We start from the raw sequence: 17,138 nt of genomic DNA, 5'->3' as shown, positions 1-17,138 counted from the left end.
TCCAAAGAGAGGAATGACAGAAAACACTGCTGTGATCTCATTCATGCTGGTCAAATGCCACATTTCAGTTTCACATGTCAAACCTTTCCGTCATATTTATGATATTTATGAAAGGATCTTTCCTGGGAGGAAATGGTGTAAACCACAATGTAAAGCTGATGTGTGTGGGATGGGACAACATCTTTCTTTTTAAGGTTTAATGCTTCTTTCTTCCTGTCTGCACTGAGTGGATCTGGGCCTGTATTTATCAAACCTCTTAGAATTACACTTAAGAATGCTGTAAAGACCCAACTTGGGAGTAAAAAAGTTCTTCACTGAGTTTGAAAAATAAGACACATTTATCAAGCAACTCACTCCTACTTATGGCAAAGTTTAGGAGTAACATTTTCAGAGCAACTTTCAAGTGATCACATGATGTATGCTACATATGCAATATTGTTAATTCTTTTTTTATTTAATCCTTAAATTTACTCAGTGATATGTTATTCTGCATGATTTAAATTTCTCAAAAATGTCATTTTATTTTGTGAAATCCTAAAAAACTTCACTAGAATGTAAGACAACAATCTAATATAGTTATAATATTAAAATAGGAATTAACAAATATACATATCAGGAAAATTTTGTACCACATTGACAATGACGAAACATGGGAAGAGATTGCAAATAAAATCAATGTCAACTTTATTCTTGTTGTTACAAATTGTTACAACATTCTATAAAATGTTCAAATGAAATGCAAATAATAGCCTAAATCTACCTCATTCTGAATTAAATATATTGCGTTAGATAGTGTATTATTCATCATGACCAATGATATTTTGCACAGTCACTCGAGAACATGTCTCAAAAGCTGTGTGTTCACCTCTGTCTCTGTACTGCAGTCATCTAGGATCTAACCAAGCGTAAATTATATATTAATTTTAAGACCATTTTTAAGTTGTAATAAGTTGCCTTTATTTTTTAAGTGAATATTAAAAGTAATAATACTTCACATTAACTCCTACTTGCAAACTTAAGTCCAAAATTCCACTTTAAGAAGATTGATAAACACAGGCCCTGATTTCTTGCCTATCTTTACTTCGCAGGTGGCTGAAGTTTGAGGAAGACGTGGAGGATGGCGGGGAGAGGTGGAGCAAGCCCTATGTCGCTACTCTCTCCCTCCACAGCCTGTTTGAGCTCCGCAGTTGCATCATCAACGGCAGCGTGTTGCTTGACATGCATGCCGACTGCATCGAAGAGATTGCAGGTGAGAATTTGTCCAACTGATATATATTAGTATCTCAGTAGCACAGTGCTATTTATCCCCAGAAAAAAGGCAAGCTCTGTCTGCACATTTTTTTGATAAGGATGTTGCAAGAAATCAGTTTGTATCATTAGTGTAAGTGACTGGATGCTTCTTCAAATGGTTACATGATTTCACAATTTATTTTCCTGTCTTTCTCTTAAGTCACTTGTTGCCCCTGTCCTAGAGTAAATATTACATTCATTGATACAAAACAGGCTCTATCTCAGCCGAGATGCCCGCTGGATGTGTGCTACAAATCAATTTATCCTTCTAAGAGAGGAGACACACATACGGTACAGGCCTGAGGGGAGCATCATCGCACTGGATGCAGAAACACACAAACAGACACACACAGACCCATGTTGTCAGTCATAGAAAAAGCTGAATTGACTATAAATTACTTGGTTGTGATGTCAACATAAACAAGCACAAAATGGTCCAGTGTCCATACTTACAGTACACCAGTGGCTGTAAAGGCTCAGTTTGTGCCATTATCATTAAGCTGAACAAACAAGTATGGCTGCTTGGTGGTTGTGTTTTACTGGAATATTGCAGCTGAACTTACAAGCCAATCCAACCTACAATTAGATAAAGCTGCTACCACGATTCAAGGTAATTTGCATGCAAGTATGCAAATAACTATGCACCTGTATTTTGCATGCAAGCACATGATTAGCTAAGCACTGAGTGAATGACCGCAGTTTTAAATTGGACAGACATGTAAATGATATATGTACACATGCAAACATTCACACACACACACACACACACATACAAAAGATCACATGGTTCAAGGCTCTCCATCAGTCAGTCTTCCTCATGGTCAGATTGTGACAGGTTTACAGCCTGAACAGCCTTGTTGCTTGCAGTCATTCCTCTTCTCCAGCTCTCCACTGCTCTTCTCACTTCCCTCTCTTCTCCATGTGACTCCTGCCAGCAGCACCTGGACTCCAAACAGTAGTCAAGATGGTAGAAGAGATATAGACAAAAAAAAAACGTTCCTTATTTATTTACTTGGTTACTTATATTTCTGGAAGTGTGGCAAACTGAGACCAAGAGGATGCAATTGAAAATGCTCAAAGTTGCATAAAAGGCATATTCTAATCTTTCTTATCCACAGTATACGAACAGAACCTCTCTGTTGAAACACAAGAATGAACCTCTGAGCCCCAAGGATAGATTACCAGAGTCTAATTCATTAAGACTCTTCCCGAAAATGTCAACATAATAGGAATAATAATATTTTTAAAAACTGCTCTATACATTAACCGGGTGTCCAAATAATTCAATTCATCAGTGTAGTGGAATTCAAGCAGGTAAAGGTAAGGGAAATCAATGATGCAACTTTTATTTTGGAAGCCAGCATGCTCTCACCAACCTAACTCTCAAATTCTATTAGAATGTATCGTACTAAGTATCAGTAACTGTTAATTAACATTAACAACAAGTGTGTGAGCAAATCAATAAAGGAGGCTGCATACACCACTTCTTTGAACATGATGACAGATATTATTGAATGTAGCTCTTCCTCATATGAGTAACTGATGGTCATCTGTCAAGTGATACACTAGAGGAGGCAGAGCTGTTGCTGTAGTCTCAAATTAGAAGGAACATGATCTATCTCAAGTCTATGAAGTGTCAGTGGAGGCTTCGTTAGATGTACCATTTGTGAGTTTTGATTTAATTTCAGGCTCCTTTGGGCGGTTCTCTTGTCACTGTCCTTATTAACATGGCTGATTATACTGACGCTGAGCTCAGCACATTAGCACTGGCCTTGAAGTGTGCTCAGAATGAATTCAGCCACTGTAGTGTGTGTGTCTGTGTCTGTGTGTCTGTGTCTGTGTGTGTGTGTGTGTGTGTGTGTGTGTCAGGCAGACAGTTTGATTGACTGTAGAGGAGGGAAGGAAAGAACGAAGGAAAGATCCAGTGCTGATTCAATCAGTATGAAAAAGAAAGGGAGACTGGGAGAGGAGAGAAGAGCAGAAGTCGTGAGAGAGACGGAGAGATGCTGATTATTCTCTGCAGTCCCAGATATGTTGGACATATAATGACCTAACCCTTTCCAACATACCCTTTCTGTTCAGCACTGTGCCTTTACATATTAACAGATGTTTGAGGAGATTTTAACCACATCAAATTAAAGGAAAAAGCAAATATTTCATTGTTCAAGGAAGGCTCTATAGTTGGACCATTAGTGTTCTTTTATTAACTAGGTTTTCTGTGCTTTCAAGTTCTGGTCAACCTAGCACAAATACATATGTACTGTAGAAATAAAAGCTGTCTGATGCCATTAACTTGAAAAAGCCTAAAGTCTGATTTCAGTAACGAGCGAATGTGCGCATTTCTTTGTCCGTGTGTTGCAGACATGGTGCTGGACCACCAGGAGGCGTCCAATGAGCTGGACGACAGTGTGAGAGTAAAGGTGCGTGAGGCTCTGCTGAAGAGACACCACCACCAGAACGAGAAGAAGAAGAACCTGATGCCCATCGTACGCTCCATCACTGAGGGAACCCGCAAACAGTCAGAGCCCCATCTGACAGGTGGGTTTCATACTGTACCACCACACCACATGCAAACGCATGTTGCACAAATACATTTCTGGCCAAACTTCTTCACAAGTTGAAAGCATTAAAACAGTTGTCACAGATCATTTCTTGGTATGAATAAAATGTAGACATCCAGTGTCATGGATTTAAATGATAATTACTTTTATACATGCTTTTAAAGTCTCATAAATATGAGTTGACTTATAATTTCTTCAGTCAGTGACAGCTCTGTTTGATATAATAAGATTACATACGATTGGATGGATGGTTGGAGAAAAAACTAGGGAATAAAAGTAGGCAGGAAGAGACTAAAAGCAACAAGATGAAGCAACAGACAGACACATAGAAAAGCACGATCTCTAAGCAGTGACACTAAATGCATTCAGGGACAAACTGCCAAAAAAACATTTCACTGTCCCTAAGCAAATGGGCGATATATTGGCAGCTAAGCATTACTGCCTTCATAGGTTGTTTTTTTCACTTTGCACTTGGCAGGCCAATAAATATATATACTGACTCTGATTCTCTCTCTCTCTCACTCAAACACACATACACACACACAAATGCATATACACTGCCTTACTGCCCATCAGGATCAGCCACATCTCACCAGCCTCCACCAGCTACAGAACCAGCTAAGAACGGTGGTGGACAGGACAGCACCCAAGTGGACCTCAGCAAGGTAAACAAGTTGGCTGTGGAGCAAGTGTGTTTTTTTCTCAGAAATGTGTGCAGTGTCTCAGTGAACACAGTGTATGTATATGCTGTGAAGACCACAATAGAATATGAGTATTTAAAAAAAAAGAGAGATATAATGAGGGTGACGCATCTGACAACAGCAGTGTAAATTCTGTTTTGGTTTTGCTATCAGCTCTATGCATGTACTGTAGCACTATTCTAAGATCTGTAATCAATGTTTGGTGTGCTGTCAACATCATCAATTAGGTCACATAGTGCCCCCTAGGAAACAAAAAGAGAACTACATTTGTTCAAAGTGCATCACTGCAAAACACAAAGTACACAGTTAAAAGCATCCATTTAGCCATTTTGAGTGCATATCTGTACAGTTTAATATCCCTAGTGCTAAAATGCTAGCTAGGTTCTCTGGCATTAGGCTGCACCTGTGGTGGAAGAGCTTTGTGGACAACTCTTAGATTGAAGACATTTTTGTTTGCACTGTTAGTTCTGAAGTTACAGGATGCAGGGATATGTCTGTTAAAAAAATAACAACCACTGTAGGTATTAAGTAATTGTATTGTATTCTTTCCTGCTATTATCTTCTACCTTGTCTTACCAGGTGGACATGCATTTCATGAAGAAGATCCCAGAGGGTGCAGAGGCCTCCAATGTACTGGTGGGAGAACTGGACTTCCTGGAGAGGCCCATTGTGGCCTTTGTCCGCCTCTCCCCTGCTGTGCTGCTAACTGGACTCACTGAGGTCCCCATACCTACCAGGTAGACGGCCACTGCTCTTTGCGCATACATGAACAATGGTTCAGTTATAAAATCAAATTATGTAAATTCAATAATCCAGGAATGATTTACATACTCTGAATAATCTTCTGACAAATATCAGGTTCCTCTTCATTCTCCTGGGCCCAGATGGAAAGGCTCAGCAATACCACGAAATTGGACGCTCCATGGCAACCATCATGACAGATGAAGTAAGAATGCTCTGTCAATTAAAATCTAGCTTCAAAAACCTTCACAGAACAAATAAAATCTCAAAATATGCCTTGTAAAGGCAGGCAGTTAAGTTTTCTATGTCCCTCAATTCTCTCTGGATCAGATCTTCCATGATGTAGCCTACAAGGCAAAGGACAGAAGTGACCTGCTGGCTGGGATAGATGAGTTCCTGGACCAGGTGACGGTCCTACCACCAGGAGAGTGGGACCCCTCCATCCGCATTGAGCCCCCAAAGAATGTCCCCTCTCAGGTACTCAGCTATGATGACATAGAGATTTACTTTTCAGGTTTGAATTTTAGCTACAACTTTGATTCGGTGCGATAAAAGTAACAGTGGCTGTATAGGTAAAGTGTATAGCTATTTTTTTTTTGTCTGTTTCTGGTCACTGGGTGTCTGCAGGAGAAGAGGAAGACGCCCGGAGTCCCTAATGGCACAGGCTGCCAGGTAGAGGAAGAGCTACATGCTGAGCACCATGGGCCAGAGCTGCAGAGAACTGGAAGGTAAGCCGTCATTTGTAGGTTTATTACACAGGCTTGTTGCTTCATATTTCAAAAAGCAAGATACCCCACAAATGGTGAATATCAGGATATTCTGTCATAAAAACAGCAAAAGTTATGCTTCTGAAGGGATGGGTGGAAGCCTGGGGCTGAGTTTAGCACTCACCACCATGTTTGTCAGTTGCTGGCGCCACAAAATCTAAATTTGGATTTGTGAGGAGCTGAGGTGGGACAACCAATTGACAACCCCTACGGCCAAGTATGACAGCCTGAAAGACAAGCTTGCACCAAAACATTCTTGACTTTATTTCTTAAAGAGTAAGTTTAAACCCCCTGAAAATCTTGTTTTTGCTGACCTCCAGTGGTTTAACTTCTCACCTTGATGCAGTGATGTAGCTGTGTACTCCAGGATACTGTGATATCACTGGTGTTAAGTTACTCTTTAAATGCCCTGCACATCCACACAGGTGTTTCATGTTATTCAAGCTAACCTATGCACAGGTTGAAGGGGGTGGAGCTATAATGGGAATTACATGAGATCACCAAACTCAACATATCAATAACAGGTGCAGAAGGAGAGTAAGGGAGAGGTCGAGCACAGTCTGGACACACCCACACAGTCCTGAAAAGAGGTCTAATCAAGGGAGTGAAAACACCTGTGTGGGTGAACTACGGCTGTGTAGGGCCTTTAATTATCCTCTTAGTGGAACAGTAATCTTTAAGATGCCACAATGACACACATTAGAAGAAGTGAATTCACTAATGAGACCCTAGTTTATTAAATTAGAAAGTTGGGGGGATTTTCGATTGTTGTTTTGGTTTGTTTGTTATGTTTTTTGTTGTTGGGGTTTGTTTTTTTTATACAGAGCAAGCATGAAATTATAGCTTTTTGCTGGCCGTCTCAGAGTTGCCTCCTTATTGAAAAGGATTAGTTATTGGCCAGTTTTCCCTGTAAAGGAAAATTATGACTTTAGAAATATGCTTATTAGCTTTTTGCCGAGAGTTAGCTAGATGAAAAGATTGCTACCACTTGTCTGTGTGCTAACCATGTAGCTAAAGCCAGGAGGCGATTAGCTTAGTTTAGGATTAAAACTGAGCCTTAAGACACAGTTAGTGTGTTAGCTATGTGTTATGTAAATCTCGGCAAGAAAGCGAATATGCATACTGTATATCCCAAAATGTCGAGCTATTCCTTTGGAACAATGGAATAATGTGTCGACTTGACATTGACATTACCATTACACTGACATACCAAATAGTTCTCTAAACTTCTGCACCTCTCTTCTTTTGTTGTGTGGCGTAATCAGGTTGTTCGGTGGTCTGATACTGGACATCAAGAGGAAAGCTCCGTTCTATCTGAGTGACTTTAAGGATGGTATGAGCCTCCAGTGTGTGGCCTCCTTCCTCTTCCTCTACTGTGCCTGCATGTCTCCTGTCATCACCTTTGGAGGACTGCTGGGGGAGGCGACAGAGGGACGCATCGTAAGAGCACAAACACACTCAGACACACATTCAAACAGAGGCAAACACTGCACACATACTGCTGTGTGATTAGAACATTATGGATGCAGCATAGCCATTGTACATGTTACTGAATACTGTACTGCACACCAGACAAACTCTCTGTATTTCCACCATGTGTTGTAGAGTGCCATAGAGTCCTTACTTGGTGCGTCTATGACTGGGGTAGCCTACTCTGTGTTTGCTGGTCAGCCTCTTACCATTTTGGGCAGCACTGGTCCTGTGCTGGTTTTTGAGAAAATCCTTTTCAAGTTTTGCAAGTATGTAATACAACAACCTCCCTGTGACATTTATATCATCACTGCCCAATTATGTATTTGTTGTCCACCCCTAATCTCTTCTCTTCTCTTTCTCATATCAGGGACTACGGCCTGTCCTATCTGTCGCTGAGGACTTGCATCGGCCTGTGGACGGCCCTGCTGTGTTTGATTTTGGTTGCCACAGATGCTAGCTCTCTGGTGTGCTACATCACTCGGTTCACAGAGGAGGCCTTCGCAGCCCTCATCTGCCTCATTTTCATCTACGAGGCCTTGGAGAAGCTCTTCCACCTGGGAGAAGTCTACCCCTTCAATGCACACAGCGACCTGGACAAACTCACACTGGCGTAGTGAGTAGCAAAATGTTCACTCTGCTGGTTTTCTCTAGCTTTCACCTGCATGTTCAGATTTTTCATTGTTCATTGTTTTGTTTTTTTCTGTGCATTGTTCTTCTCTAAGAATACATAGCTGTCATTCTCTCTCTGTAAGCACCTCCTCACTATGTAGCTTTGCCCTTGCTGTCTCTTTGTTCCTGCTCTCTAAAAGCCTTCATATCACATTCTTGCATGCAGTTCCCTTTATCTCTGGCCTAATTTGACTGATAAAAGCATGTGAGCCCATCCTTTTTTAGTCAGCCACTGATTTTTCTTCTGTGTTGTGCTTTTTCCTCTCTTTCTCTCTCTGTAGCTGTAGGTGTGCAGAGCCTGATAATCCCAGTAATAAAACCATAGATCTGTGGAGTGAGAGAAACATCACAGCCTCTGCCATACCCTGGTCCAACCTTACTGTCAAGGTAACGCAACTATGCGGAAACACACGCTCACACACACAGACGCCTAATGTTAGTGTAACTTTCACATGATAGCACACACTGCATTTGCTCCACCGTGTTTACTTTTTTAACATTTAACATTCAACTAACCCCCTCACCTTCCCTTGCGCAGCTAACCTCTCTTAAGGACCTTTGCAAACACTGACAAGGATATTCAATTGATTAACCTTTCACTACTGTGTATATAACTGAGCACACCAAAGGCTTGTTTTGTTTCTTCAGTATTGTGTTTTTTTCTTTCTGTTTTGTAGACTCTTCCTGTATGAAAGATAATTTAGATAAAATAGTCTTTTGATCTATTTTCTCTTCAGTCCTCTAAGGCAGTTTTGTTCTAATATAACCTCCGTAAATCTCTACAGGAGTGTATCAGTCTACAGGGCCACTTTGTTGGGACGGCATGTGGCCACCATGGCCCCTACACCCCAGATGTTCTCTTCTGGTCTACCATCTTGTTTTTCTCAACCTTCCTCATGTCTGCCTTCCTCAAACAATTCAAGACTAGTCGTTATTTCCCCACTAAGGTAATCAAACAATTTGACTGCTCAATAAGCTAGGGGTTACCACATTAGTAACCACTGATCTCTGAGTGTTGTTATCTCCCGTGCCCAGGTGCGGTCCATGATCAGTGACTTTGCAGTGTTCCTTACCATTGCCATCATGGTTCTGCTTGACTATGTCATTGGAGTGCCCTCCCAGAAGTTGAAGGTGCCCAGCAAATTCCAGGTATAGAGGAAATGATAATAATAACAATGTGGACTTTGATGTAAAACTGCATGGTTATGGTTGAATCATGGCCTCACTCTTCTTTAATGGGATCCTCCAGCCTACTAGAGACGACCGAGGTTGGTTGATCAATCCAATAGGACGCAACCCATGGTGGACAGTCCTGGCTGCATCTATTCCTGCCCTTCTCTGTACCATCCTCATCTTCATGGACCAACAGATAACTGCCGTCATCATCAACCGCAAAGAGCACAAACTGCTGGTAAGAAAAAATCTGAGAATTCAGATTCAGATAAGCAGCCCTATGTACCTGTATCTCTGCACTGTTGCTTCCAGCTGCAGACTGTAGCTCAGTTATTCATGTACCTATCTGTCCTTCTGTTATGCAGAAGGGCTGTGGGTACCACCTGGACCTGCTGATGGTTGGGGTGATGCTGGCGGTGTGCTCCATCATGGGCTTGCCCTGGTTTGTAGCTGCCACAGTCCTGTCCATCTCTCACGTCAACAGCCTGAAGCTGGAATCAGAGAGCTCGGCTCCGGGAGAGCAGCCTCGCTTCCTGGGCATCAGAGAACAGAGGTTCACTGGCCTGCTTATCTTCCTGCTAATGGGCTGCTCTGTATTTATGACTGGAGCCCTGCAGGTTAGTCAGACAAGCTGTGCAATGCTGCCCCCCTCTGGCTGGGACATTTAGTCAAAGAAGTGAGAGCATGAAATAGTCAAAATGTTACCAAAACTCATTGATGTATGTTGTTTTTTTCCAGTTCATTCCTATGCCAGTGTTGTATGGTGTTTTCCTTTACATGGGAGTCTCTTCATTAAAAGGCATTCAGGTAACGTGCAATCTGACATATATAAATGTCACACAGGAACATTATCCTATATGGTAAAGATGATTTACAGTCACTGTGTGCACGATTTGAAAATTCCTGACTTTGGCACCCTCTAGTTGTAGTGTCAATGGAAGTGTCTATTTTTTTCTACAATCCAAAACTTATATAATAATATATAAATAACATAATTTGCAAGATGCTATAATCACATTGGCATGTGAAGAGATATGTTTTCAACTCTTACTATATTTATACTTAATACTTCAGCTGATAGTAATTCAAATACAAAATGTTCCAAGTTGTTCTCTTGACCTCTCTATCCCAGTCATTTGGCTGTCCCTGTTATGCCCTCTCCTGATCTAATTAACTAACTCTGTTGCAATTCAGTGCGGCCTGACAGTTACTAAATTTGTCATTCATAATCACTCTCTTTCTCTTGCCATATTCATTATCTGTGTCTCTGCTCTTCTCTCATTAATTCATTTCTCTCGTTACCCTCTCTGTCTCTTAACTTCCCTACCACCCGCGTTCATCTTCATTATTTCTCAGTTCTTCGACCGTCTAAAGTTGTTCGGCATGCCAGCGAAGCACCAGCCAGATTTCATCTACCTGCGCCACGTCCCCTTGAGGAAGGTGCACCTGTTCACTGTCACCCAGCTCACTTGTCTGGTGCTACTCTGGGTCATCAAGACGTCACCTGCCGCCATCATCTTCCCCATGATGGTGAGTTGACCACCGCCAACATCCCCTTTCTCTCCATGTCTTCCATTTAAATAACAGGCACCTTTTTTCTCCGGTGCCAACAGGTGCTGGCGCTGGTTTTCGTCCGCAAGCTGCTGGACTTGTGCTTCTCTAAGCGAGAGCTAAGTTACCTGGATGACTTAATGCCTGAATGGAAGAAAAAAAACCTTGATGATGCCTCCAAAAATATAGAAGAGGTAGTCCTAATGGAAATCTTGAAATACAGAGATGAAAATAAATAAACATGCTCGTATTGACTGTGTATGTTTGTGTGTGTCTTTTAGGAATCACAGATTATGCTCAGTGCAAAAAGGGAAGATACTGTTCAGATTCCCATGGAGAGCAGCAAGCCCGTTCAGACCCCAAAAGCACATGACCCCAGGTGAGAACACACACACATACACATACACACACTTAAGTGGACAGGATGGACATCAGATGATTGGAGTGGTAAGACCATGAGAGAAACTTTTCACCTTCCTGTCTATGTATATGTATGCTTGTCTTGTTTGGATGTGGTGGTCTGTTTTCAAGTGCACACTGTGAATACTAACTAACTGAGACCTCTCCCTAAAAGCCCCAACTCACTCCCAACACCATCTGCTTTCTTTTCTTACCCTCCTTTTCCTCTCCCTGCTCCTCAGGTGTGACCCCTCTGATATTAATATATCTGATGAAATGTCTAAAACCACAGTGTGGAAATCCCTCAGCTCCAATCAAAAGGACACTCGTCCTATGGCTGCTAAGAAGGCAAGGCCATACCCTCTTTTTCCTCACCCCTGTCATCTGGATATATTCCCGCTACACACTGTGGTTACTCGCTGCTTTTGTGCTTTGCAATTGTTGCTCCGACGGGTAATTGCAAATTGAGGGCAGCCAAGCTGCTCTGTGCTGTGTTAATTCCAGGTGTGTTTGTTCTACTCTGCAGGATTGAAGGGATTGCGTTCATAGACGAATAAAAGACGTCCACATTACTGGCAGACTCAGCTGTGTCACTTGACTGTAGCTCTGGACCACAGGACGCTGCAGTTTGGCTGCTTCAACTGTCAGCCTCTTCAGTGCTTAGAGGAACAAGTCTTGATGATTTCTACCAGCTCCCCGAAACACATAATACTGTCCATAAACACACAGACAAAGACATACACACGCACTTCTATCTTTGTGAGGACTGGAAATATATTATAAATATTATTTCTCTAAACCAAAGCTCTAAAATGTAAGCCAGTGCTAACTTAATCCTAACGCTGACCCCTTGACTACAAACTGCACCAACCTCAGCAACCTTAACCATCTTAACCAGTTAACTAGTGGAAAACCCTGATCTCAACCATCAGCATCTTCTACTTCCAGCTTTCTACTAAACCAGACAGGGAAGAAAGCCCTTAGTGATTCTGGCCTTTTACTAGTTGTGAGCTTGAAGGATGATATAAAGGATGACACTTTAAAGCACTCTCTCCTGTAGCAGCATTCACCTGTGAAAATTCAATAGTATTGAATAGCTCAGTTTTAATTCATTGGTGTAGAGCAATGAGACGGGCTCTGAGAATGTAATCTAGAGACAGATCCTGGAGCTGCTCCATCCACAGTAGCAGTAAATAATGGAAAAACTGCGAGGACACTGTGACAGCTGCTATCAGCCATAGTGATTTCACTGAGATATGGGGACATTTGCTGATTCATAGCAGAAATCCATGCATTTATTTAAAACTCATTTGGATATAACATCTCAAATAGCCTAACAACACACCAATTAGTCAATCAGTCAGTAATTCAGTGTCACTGGTCTATCTCCAAAAATGTCAACCAAAAAGTCTGGATGGTTTGTTTTTAGCTCATGGGGACACAGCTGTTGCTTGTCTATAAATATCGGCTTTACTGCCCAACATCAATGAAACAGCCCATTGTAAATTCCCTTGTAGGGTAGATTTTTAATTTAATTCTAAAACTAGCCATAGCCGTAAACTGATATACAGGAATATGCCCAGTTGCCAGTTTATTAGGTACAACTAGCTAAAAGTAATGCAATCTAATACGACAGTCCTGCGATAAATCTTACCTTCATGAAGTTATAATGTTCAGGGGTTTTTTTGTTATTGTTTTTTAAGATTATTTTTTGGGCTTTTTGCCTTTCTTTGATAAGAACAGCTGCAGAGATATACAGGAAATTTGGAAAGGAGAGACATGCAGCAATGGGCTGGATTTGAACCCAGGCCGCTGCGGTAAGGACTCAGCCTTGTACGTGGGGCACGTGCTGTTGAAGTGTAGTGCGTTATACTGACAGGTGTTTCTAATACTTTGTCCACCCCAGTTAAATTAAGAGACTAACAACTGTATTAGTTTAAATGTACTTAGTAAACACCTTATCTTTTTTTTCTTATTTTGGCCACTTGGGGCCCCGGAAACAACCTGTAAACCCAACATGGTTGTTTATTTACACAGCAGATATGGAGCAACATTAGCATTCATTTCATGTGTTTCTGGCCACGTGATGAATGCAGTTCAATATTCACTCTCCTTTTAGTCCTGTTTTTGTTTTTTCCTGAGGGAAATATCTATCTCTTTAGCTGCTAAATGATCCACGATGTTCACCAGCTAGTTGCTAACTTTCTGACTCTCTGCTGTTTGGTGCTGAACAGGTAGCGTACAGCAGGTTTTCAGAGCTGTTTCGCTGAAAACAGATGCTGCTGCAGCTGAAAACAACGCTATGAGAGCAAAGTAAAGTTGCGGGCCAGAAAATCAAAACGATGAGCTGAAATAAGTTCTAAAGCTCCATAGAGCTGAGGGGAACTGCAGAGTTGGATGATAATTTATTGTCAGCTCCTCCCTACAAGTGATCTCTTTCAAATACAAGTAGTTGTGTGATCCACTGTTAAAATATTTATAAAAACCTTTATTATAGCTGCTTTAAAGACATTTGGTCCTCACAAAGATATAGGAGCACACAAAACAACAACAACAACAACCTCTCCACTCCCCTTTTTCACCCTTTCATCAGAAACAAACACCCAGGTTTCCCACCTCGACTGTACACTTAGCTGGGCTATACAATGGAGTGTAAATGCTCCTTTATAAACAAACCAGGTTCTTTTTAATAATTTAAGTAGGTCATCATTATCAGTCATCATTCCTTAAATCTACTCTTTTTATTTAATGTGCCATGACTGTGTTCTTTTTCTAGTAGTGATGATATGGTCGATTATTTAGTAGATTTTAGAAATACATTGCAGGTTCAGTAATACATAGACAAATCCTCTTTTGGTGCATAAAACTTTGTGTCAGTTTTGTGTGATGATGTAAACTGAAAACTATAAATGTTAGAAGACCCACTTCAGTTGAAGCAGTGGCATCAATAACGTGTTTTTTGAGGCATAATTCTTTTCCCTTTACGGACGTTTGTCTTTGAACTAATGATTGTGTGGATGAATCTTTGTGATGTGTTAGTACAGTGTCTTATTTCTTTACCTCAGACGAGTTCATAAATGCTCCTGCAAGGCACTTCGGCTAATGCCAGGTCAGGGGAAACCAGAGCAAAGAAAGTGTGTGTGTGTGTGTGTGTGTCTGTGTGTCTGTGCGAGAGAGAGGGAGAGCGAAAGGGTGTCTCCCTTTGAGTATCAGGAAAATAATAACTATTTCGTTACTTTGGGGTGGGGTGGGGGCTACAGCATTTTCTTTTAAGCAATAATTGACCCAAAATCCAACCCAGACTGACTTTACCATAACGCTTTATTTATCAGGGTGCTTTTGTGCCAGTGCAACCTTTTTTATCCATCCCTGAGTGGAGTAGAGGCGGTTCAGGAAAATATAACATTTGAAGCCGAAAAAACACTTTCATTGCATATGCCAAAAATGTCAACAATTACACACAATTAAAAGAGGATATTTTGACATTGTCACACTTTCATTATGTGGATTGCCGACACTTGTCAGTTTGGATAAACAAGTTTCTGATGTAATGCGCTCCCCCCTTTTCTATTATCAGAGTCCCATCTGGCGGTTGTCTTTAATTAATTTAAGACAGGACTCTCCTTTTTGAGTTCAGCAGTGTCACCTCAAAGCTTGGAGAGCCAAAGGGAGCATAGAGATTTTGGTGCAAAAGAATGACCTTCAGTAATACTTTATTTATAACTGCACCTTCTGTAGATAAAGAATTTGTGATATATTTTATTTTTTAGAGATCTATTAAGCAATCAAATGGTTTTACAATAATTTATTACTTATTTATTATTTATTACAAAAATATTTTTAGATATGAAATTCCAATGTGTTCTCTTTGCTTTCTGTATATACTGTAATAAGCAACATAAGTTCAGAGAAAGGCTGAAGAATGCAGCACATGGATGATATACTTATATGAATGAATTCAATAAAATACCATTAAAGGTTATTACACAGAGAGCAAAGAGCTCTGATGGGAGACAGCAGGAGTTTGTCTAATAAACTGCAATTGTCACACCCTTTTGTCCTCGATGGGCCTAGAGCCTTGAAACTGCTCATAAATCAATTATTGATTGATACTTAATTGGACAATAAAAAGAAGGATTATTGAAAGACTATTTTTAAAGGGGTTTTTTGTGGCATTTTTGCGTGACAGGAAATGAGGGGAGAGAGAGAAGAGATGGCATGCTACCAAGGTCCCAGGTTCTAATCATGAATGCTGCAATAACACAGTCTTCGAGTGAGACTATGTAAATTTTGCTGAACAGCAGCCACAGCGGCCACAGGTGAAAATTACAATAATAATAATAATAAATGTTAAAATGTCGTAGCACAGGTAGAAAGGAGTTATCAATTTAGGAAACTGACTCAGTTATGTCAGTTACACAGCAATACAGATCTTAAGCTACTGGTCATACCAGACCAAGTAAGGTTGTAGCAGAAAAACCCCTGAATGTATTGAATAGATTAATGGTGCGCTTTATTGCTTCAACTTTTCATTTTCAAGAGGAAGAATGCATTTTTATTTGAAGTTGGATCTTTACTTTAAGGTTAAATATCAGAGAATGAATAAATTAATCTATTGTAAAATGATCAATTTTAAATATTTGGTCCATGAATTGATGGATTAATGTAGCCATGTTTAAAATCGAAAAACTCCTTGTTTTACCGTCCAGTTAAATATCAATTCATGAATTGTTTTATAACAATATTCAAGGCTACTTCCTCTGTAGTCCCCATCATTTCTATTCAAGTGACTTTAAAGCAAAGTGCACAAGTACAGTAATCTATCACTGTAACATCACATGCAGTAATACCTCCTCCAAGACACGTATGAAAGTTTTGTACATTGTGTTTGCTGTCATGTAGCCTACTTCTGCTTCTACTCTGTCAGACTTTTGAATGTGAATAGTCTTTGTGTGTCTGAGGACTAAACTAATGAATGGCATGACTTAATATTATTCATTGTGTAAATATACACTCTAAACCAAATTGTGAAATCCCTTTTAAACATCCAGAGTTTAATGACTGTAGATTTTGACTGTTTTAATGAGCATCATGTGTCTTAAACTTGATTTTCAACTCATTAATGTATATGTGAATGTATGGCAAACATACAGTTAAACGCCTTCGGTATACTGTAGGTTTACTGCATATACATGTGACCAAGAGGCCATAAAATTTTGATGGATGTGAGTATAAATATACGTGCTGTACGTGTGTGCCTGTCATAGAATACATAACCACTTCCTGTTGTGCTGTCATTTTTGACCTTTGACCACCTTACATCTGACCAAAAACAGACCTTTTAAAAGCCAGTAATGAGGCATAGGCTGTCAAAAAAAACTAGAATCATTACTGTGGCCCATACAATTGTACAATTTCTATGTTGCATAAAAATACAAGAACAGACCCATGTTTCAAATTCTCTCATGAGATTTTTATGTGTAGATAAAAGTGAAAACTGTGCACTGTGTGAGGCTATGTCCTTCTACTGAATATAAGACAAAACTTGTGTCTGTTTCAAGGTCAATTTGACAAAAGAGGGAAATTATGAAAGAGAGCGAGAGAGAGAGATGTCAGAAAGCGGGAGGCTTTCAGGAAGAAGAGCACCTGTACTGCAGTAACCTTAATCCTATAGTCTTGGAGCCATAGAAAGAGCGATGCCTTGTCTCTTCAACCACTGAATGATTAGTCTTGAGCAAAATAGTTCTACATGTTTTATATGTATATGTAATTTTAATTTTTGATTATGGAAAAATGAAAAATAAATAATTACA

General features: G+C 40.3%; 1 protein-coding gene across 3 annotated transcripts in view; it reads left to right on the top strand.

The window, feature by feature from the left end:
• The window catches only part of slc4a8 (solute carrier family 4 member 8), a 31,384-nt gene extending 14,246 nt beyond the window's left edge, over positions 1-17,138 (top strand). For 2 of the 3 annotated variants that reach the window (XM_044172209.1, XM_044172226.1), the window contains exons 5-25: positions 1,089-1,249; positions 3,652-3,828; positions 4,428-4,516; positions 5,132-5,289; positions 5,411-5,498; positions 5,624-5,770; positions 5,921-6,021; positions 7,326-7,500; positions 7,666-7,799; positions 7,901-8,146; positions 8,484-8,589; positions 8,988-9,149; positions 9,238-9,351; positions 9,452-9,613; positions 9,741-9,992; positions 10,114-10,182; positions 10,732-10,905; positions 10,989-11,120; positions 11,208-11,305; positions 11,568-11,673; positions 11,852-17,138. In XM_044172209.1, coding sequence (XP_044028144.1) covers positions 1,089-1,249; positions 3,652-3,828; positions 4,428-4,516; positions 5,132-5,289; positions 5,411-5,498; positions 5,624-5,770; positions 5,921-6,021; positions 7,326-7,500; positions 7,666-7,799; positions 7,901-8,146; positions 8,484-8,589; positions 8,988-9,149; positions 9,238-9,351; positions 9,452-9,613; positions 9,741-9,992; positions 10,114-10,182; positions 10,732-10,905; positions 10,989-11,120; positions 11,208-11,305; positions 11,568-11,673; positions 11,852-11,857 — 2,857 coding nt within the window. In that variant the 3' untranslated portion in view covers positions 11,858-17,138. The remainder of the gene's footprint in view (positions 1-1,088; positions 1,250-3,651; positions 3,829-4,427; positions 4,517-5,131; positions 5,290-5,410; positions 5,499-5,623; positions 5,771-5,920; positions 6,022-7,325; positions 7,501-7,665; positions 7,800-7,900; positions 8,147-8,483; positions 8,590-8,987; positions 9,150-9,237; positions 9,352-9,451; positions 9,614-9,740; positions 9,993-10,113; positions 10,183-10,731; positions 10,906-10,988; positions 11,121-11,207; positions 11,306-11,567; positions 11,674-11,851) is intronic. The other variant, XM_044172216.1, reaches the window with a different exon arrangement.

The sequence above is a fragment of the Siniperca chuatsi genome, linkage group LG2 (genome assembly GCF_020085105.1).
Source record: "Siniperca chuatsi isolate FFG_IHB_CAS linkage group LG2, ASM2008510v1, whole genome shotgun sequence".
Lineage (NCBI taxonomy): Eukaryota > Metazoa > Chordata > Actinopteri > Centrarchiformes > Sinipercidae > Siniperca > Siniperca chuatsi.
The sequence above is the reverse complement of the archived record's forward strand: the minus strand, read 5'-3'. Positions and strand labels throughout refer to the sequence as shown.